At 55.7% G+C, this 6,627-nt stretch overlaps 1 protein-coding gene across 1 annotated transcript; it reads right to left on the bottom strand.

The window, feature by feature from the left end:
• Positions 1–487: 487 nt before the first annotated feature.
• Positions 488–4,236, bottom strand: LOC124465486 (unconventional myosin-IXAb-like; the record flags this gene model as incomplete). Its single annotated transcript, XM_047017291.1, has 2 exons — positions 488–1,964; positions 4,067–4,236. Coding segments are annotated over 2 exons (1,191 nt in total), but the record flags the coding sequence as incomplete, so codon positions are not given.
• Positions 4,237–6,627: the final 2,391 nt, after the last annotated feature.

Below are 6,627 nucleotides of genomic sequence, written 5' to 3'. Positions count from 1 at the left end.
ATATCCTGCCATGACATCACCATGCTGCACATCCTGCCATGACATCACCATGCTGCATATCCTGCCATGACATCACCATGCTGCATATCCTGCCATGACATCACCATGCTGCATATCCTGCCATGACATCACCATGCTGCATATCCTGCCATGACATCACCATGCTAACAGGGTCCATATCCTGCCATGACATCACCATGCTGCATATCCTGCCATGACATCACCATGCTAACAGGGTCCATATCCTGTCATGACATCACCATGCTGCTGGGGATGATGCTTCACAAGCCTGGTACTGAACAGGCTCAAGCTGATGCATGGACAACCTCTCAGGAATCTGACTTCAGCACCATGAGAGCCCTTCAGTAGTCCTTGATCTTTCATACACAAAATCACAGAGCATAATCCATAATTGATCCATAATCCCGGATTAGGCGACATTCTGATTTCTCGTCACTCTTTTTCTGCTGACAAAGCTACAAATCTGCAGTTACAGAGACAGACCTTGCTAAGCACCGTTTCTGGGTCAATAACATAAACTCATACGTTGAAAATCATAGCTAAATATAGATTTCCATCATGTTCAGGCATTCCATCTGAGGAAAGCTGGTTTGTAATCCATTTCATGCCCTGTTCCATGCTCAGACATTCCACCACAATTGCAATAACGCATTGACTTGTCTTCATATTTCTACTGGCTTGTGTCACTTCCTTTCTCAAACCATGACCTCTAATTTACAACACATGGATTTGCTTCAGCCTGGCGTTTGTGTGCATCACTATTCTCTGGTTCGTACAGTACAACCATTTAAGAAAGACTATCCCTGGGATCGATAATACATTTCCTGCTAGTGAAATAAGACTTAAACAAGGAATCCATAAACCACTCCTTACATGTCTATGAAGCATGTGCGTGTTGTCTTCACAGCGCAAAATAAAGGAATTAACAAAAGATGGTTACCTCTAACACAGGCCCCGCCCCCAGTATGATCTGCTCCACCCCGCTGGCGAATCCCTTCTGGCTGAGCGCCGTCAGGTGATGGATCAGGAAGTTGGTGCTCTGGGTCTTGCCCGAGCCGCTCTCCCCAGAGATGACGATGCACTGGTTCCTGTGTCGCTGCAGCATGGCGTGGTACGCGACGTCCGCAACGGCGTAGATGTGTGGCTCTAGCTTGCCCAGCTGGTGGTTATCATACATCTTCACGTACTTGGGGTTGTAGATGGGCAGGAACTGGAAGGGGTTGATGACGATGAGGATGCTGCCCACATAGGTGTAGATGCTCTCCTGGCGGAAGCGGGCGCGGAGGCTGTCCAGCAGAGCTCTCTCCGTCAGCTCAGGGAGGGCACACAGGTCGGCTGGGTGCTCGCCCCCTGCAGGCTGGGGGAGGAAACCTCGCTCCACCATGCGGCGCCGCTCCTCGGTCACACGCAGCCACATCTGCAGGCTGCCGCCGTAGTGGATGGAGCCGTCCAGGTTCTTCTGGCGCAGCAGGAAGCGGTAGTCTTCGCCGCTGCCCAGGCCGCAGCGGTTCTCCAGGGCGTTCCGAGGCCACAGCATCATCCTCTGGACGGGGCAGTCACTGGGGTTGAGAATCCACTCCTCCCCCCCAAACTCCTTCACCTCCGCCAGCACGTAGCACTTGGTGCGGTCCAGACGCAGGCGCTCGATGAGGCGCTCGATCCCCTCGGCAGCAGTGGTGCTCTTGCGGGCAGCGACGGGGCAGTAGATGGTGCCCTCAGCCAGGGAGCCCGGGTACACTCGCAGGGTGAATTCCTGGTCCTCCAGGCGCCTACGCATGCTCCCGCTAGCATGGCCGGCGTTGGCGGAGTTAGCGTAGCCACAGCCTCCATCTTGAAGGCTCATCGTGGCGCAGTAGGTCCCATCAGCAACGGATGCTGCTGTCGCCGTGGCTACCTCGGCCGCTGCACGTCCCTCCCTGGAGGACCAGCTCAGGACATTCCAGCTGGAGGACAGGAAGGAGGGATGAAGGAGGAGGGGAAAGAGAAGAGGAGCAGGTTAGAGAAGCTTCATCTCCTACAGGAGTCAGAGTGATGCAGCACTGAAGTCACATGACTGACTAGTAGAGGAAAATAGGACCTTTTGTTTTTGTCTGAAGAACCACTATCCTATTGTTGCAACACTTCTACAACGACAATGAGGAGATATAGATTGTGAGTCATGCAGAGAGATGTATGGCCAGACAAGACACTGGGGAACAGTAGCAGTTTCATACATTTCAAAAGCAATGGCCCCAGCTTATCTCTGGACGTGTGTGAGTGTGCGTGTGTTTGTGTGTGTGATAATCCTCGTACCGTCCCTGTGTGCCAAGATTAACAGCTGCCACCTTCCACACAGAAGTAGCTTTAATGAGAACACAATGGTCTAATTCACCACTTCCCTGTTGACTCTGGACAGAATGGTCTCCAGGAGCAACCATTCACCATGGACACCATAGTACAGTAACACAGAGGTGCAATTGTGAGTATTGAGAAAAGGTTAGATAAGATAACTGTGCTACTGTATTTAGAGAATATCACTGACACTGGGCACAGAGATGAGCTGGCCTGTTAAAAGCCAATGTGTGAGAAGACCATTTCAATGAATTATGAACGATAACAGAATCACAACTCTAGAAAGAGGGTTTTCTTCTTCCTCATTAGCTGGGAGTCAAGGAGCAAGGCAGGAAGATGGTGATTGTGATATCAAGGCAGGAAGATGGTGATTGGGAGGCAGGTACAATCAGCCATGACATGTCCCGGAGCGGCTTGAATGAACCTGCAGGATGTGTAGACTGGGGAGCCACATGGTGCCACTGACACCCACAACACAGCCAGAACAGGCAGACTAGCTCACACACAGGGCCCTCGCTGGCCAGGGGCCCCTACTGTCTGCAGACTAGCTCACTTACAGGACCCTCGCTGGCCAGGGGCCCCTACTGTCTGCAGACTAGCTCACACACAGGGCCCTCGCTGGCCAGGGGCCCCTACTGTCTGCAGACTAGCTCAAATGCAAGGCCCTCGCTGGCCAGGGGCCCCTACTGTCTGCAGACTAGCTCAATTACAGGACCCTCGCTGGCCAGGGGCCCCTACTGTCTGCAGACTAGCTCACACACAGGGCCCTCGCTGGCCAGGGGCCCTACTGTCTGCAGACTAGCTCACACACAGGGCCCTCGCTGGCCAGGGGCCCCTACTGTCTGCAGACTAGCTCACTCACAGGGCCAACGAGGCCACTCCTTCTGCATTCTTGCGTTTGTTCATTAAAAACGTCTGGCCTCTCTCACTCCTCTCCTGTACTCGTCACTGCAGGGGCTGGGAGTTACGACTGCTGCCAACACGTCTAGTTGTCTCCTGGAGAGCTGGGGGGAAGGCAGAATGCTGGGGAACAAAGATTTCTCAATGAGGATGGATGACACACACACAGAGACAGAGACAGAGAGAGAGACATAGAGAGAGACAGAGACACAGAGAGACAGAAACAGAGAGAGAGAATTAAATGCACCTGGTCACAATATAGTTACACTGGACAACTGGGGCCTATCATTCATAGTTTCTTTCTTTACATAGAGTACGGTCTTGTTATTGGTCTGAATTGTTAAGTCATTGAGAAGGGATACAAACCCAGACACTGGGGATAGAAAGGCCTTGGGGAGGACTGTTACAACAGAGGGAGGGAACGAGGGGTGGAGGGAGGGGAACGAGAGAGGGAGGAGGGAGGGAGGGAGGGAAGGAAGGAAGGAAGGAAGGAAGGAAGGAGGGAGGGAGAGAGAGAGAGAGAGAGAGAGAGAGAGAGGGAGAGAGGGAGAGAGGGAGAGAGGGAGAGAGGGAGAGAGGGAGAGAGAGAGGGAGAGAGAGAGAGAGGGAGAGAGAGAGGGAGAGAGAGAGGGAGAGAGAGAGGGAGAGAGAGGGAGGGAGGGAGGGAGGGAGGGAGAATGAAAAAGCCACCTAAGTGAACCCTCCAGCTAAACTGACCTAATAGCTGAGGAAAGCTGACAGCAACAAGTCTGTCTCAGCCCGGTTTTAAACCCAGAACCCCTTCGGTCTGAGTAACTGGCCCAGAGGAACATACCTGCTCATCCTCAACACGTAGGAGAAGCAGCATTCCTGGTTCACCAGAACAGCCCTAGCCTGGTTCACTAGAACAGCCCTAATCTGGGTCACCAGAACAACCCTAGTCTGGGTCACCAGAACAGCCCTAGTCTGGTACACCAGAACAGCCCTAGTCCGGTACACCAGAGGCTGATGGACAGACAGGAGGTGAAGAGTCAGGTTAGGGAGCTCAGGCCCTGACAGATCCATGTGTAGCTACCACTGCCCTAGAAGACAGGAAACCAACCGCCACCCAATCACAATGAATCATCCCCAAGCGCTGCAGGACAAGCCACGAGGCGTCACTCTGCTCTGGGCTGAAGGCCTACGAGTCCAACCCTAACCCAGGGAGACCCAATCAGCAACGACAATGACCTTTAGCAACTCAAATCTCAAGGACCTATTTACAAAAGACTATGTGATCCCCCGCAAAGGTCCTTTACTAGAATGAGGTCACTTCACAAATACCAGCCAGGCCAGAAGCAAAGCAGAGTAAGGGAGCTGAGGGGAAAGGGAGAGTGTTTGTTATGTCTTGTTTAGTCATGGATGAGTCCATGTAGTTCACAGTGTGTGGAGATAAGGCAGAAGCTGGGCCATGGGGAGCTGGTGTGGTGGAGGCATGAGGGACGTGGGGAGCTGGGGTGGTGGACGCATGAGGGACGTGGGGAGCTGGTGTGGTGGAGGCATGAGGGACGTGGGGAGCTGGTGTGGTGGAGGCACGAGGGACGTGGGGAGCTGTGTGGTGGAGGCATGAGGGACGTGGGGAGCTGGTGTGGTGGAGGCATGAGGGACGTGGGGAGCTGTGTGGTGGACGCATGAGGGACGTGGGGAGCTGGTGTGGTGGAGGCATGAGGGACGTGGGGAGCTGTGTGGTGGAGGCATGAGGGACGTGGGGAGCTGGTGTGGTGGAGGCATGAGGGACGTGGGGAGCTGTGTGGTGGACGCATGAGGGACGTGGGGAGCTGTGTGGTGGAGGCATGAGGGACGTGGGGAGCTGTGTGGTGGAGGCATGAGGGACGTGGGGAGCTGTGTGGTGGACGCATGAGGGACGTGGGGAGCTGGTGTGGTGGACGCATGAGGGACGTGGGGAGCTGTGTGGTGGACGCATGAGGGACGTGGGGAGCTGGTGTGGTGGACGCATGAGGGACGTGGGGAGCTGTGTGGTGGACGCATGAGGGACGTGGGGAGCTGGTAGGTGGACGCATGAGGGACGTGGGGAGCTGGTAGGTGGACGCATGAGGGACGTGGGGAGCTGGTAGGTGGACGCATGAGGGACGTGGGGAGCTGTGTGGTGGACGCATGAGGGACGTGGGGAGCTGGTAGGTGGAGGCATGAGGGACGTGGGGAGCTGGTAGGTGGAGGCATGAGGGACGTGGGGAGCTGGTAGGTGGAGGCATGAGGGACGTGGGGAGCTGGTAGGTGGAGGCATGAGGGACGTGGGGAGCTGGTAGGTGGAGGCATGAGGGACGTGGGGAGCTGGTAGGTGGACGCATGAGGGACGTGGGGAGCTGGTAGGTGGACGCATGAGGGACGTGGGGAGCTGGTAGGTGGACGCATGAGGGACGTGGGGAGCTGGTAGGTGGACGCATGAGGGACGTGGGGAGCTGGTAGGTGGACGCATGAGGGACGTGGGGAGCTGGTAGGTGGAGGCATGAGGGACGTGGGGAGCTGGTAGGTGGAGGCATGAGGGACGTGGGGAGCTGGTAGGTGGAGGCATGAGGGACGTGGGGAGCTGGTAGGTGGACGCATGAGGGACGTGGGGAGCTGGTAGGTGGAGGCATGAGGGACGTGGGGAGCTGGTAGGTGGACGCATGAGGGACGTGGGGAGCTGGTAGGTGGACGCATGAGGGACGTGGGGAGCTGGTAGGTGGACGCATGAGGGACGTGGGGAGCTGGTAGGTGGACGCATGAGGGACGTGGGGAGCTGGTAGGTGGACGCATGAGGGACGTGGGGAGCTGGTAGGTGGACGCATGAGGGACGTGGGGAGCTGGTAGGTGGAGGCATGAGGGACGTGGGGAGCTGGTAGGTGGACGCATGAGGGACGTGGGGAGCTGTGTGGTGGACGCATGAGGGACGTGGGGAGCTGGTAGGTGGACGCATGAGGGACGTGGGGAGCTGTGTGGTGGACGCATGAGGGACGTGGGGAGCTGGTAGGTGGAGGCATGAGGGACGTGGGGAGCTGGTAGGTGGACGCATGAGGGACGTGGGGAGCTGGTAGGTGGACGCATGAGGGACGTGGGGAGCTGGTAGGTGGACGCATGAGGGACGTGGAAGGTTCCTAATGAGGTTCCCACAGCAGGCAGGTTCACTGGCAGGTCAGCGAGGGTCGTAGCTCACTCTCAGGTGAAAGTGAGCTCCCAGAAAACACTGTTCCTTCAACATCAACAAAACAAGGAAAAACTGTTGAAGATAGCGTGAAGGAAATGGACTGAAGCAGACAGGAACAGAGTTAGAAAAAAAACTCTTTCAACCACCAAACTGAAACAAGTTATCCTACAAGTTTCCATCCTCAAACTCAGTGAAGAGAGCTAACAGTCCCT

Source organism: Hypomesus transpacificus, unplaced genomic scaffold (genome assembly GCF_021917145.1).
Source record: "Hypomesus transpacificus isolate Combined female unplaced genomic scaffold, fHypTra1 scaffold_515, whole genome shotgun sequence".
Lineage (NCBI taxonomy): Eukaryota > Metazoa > Chordata > Actinopteri > Osmeriformes > Osmeridae > Hypomesus > Hypomesus transpacificus.
The sequence above is the reverse complement of the archived record's forward strand: the minus strand, read 5'-3'. Positions and strand labels throughout refer to the sequence as shown.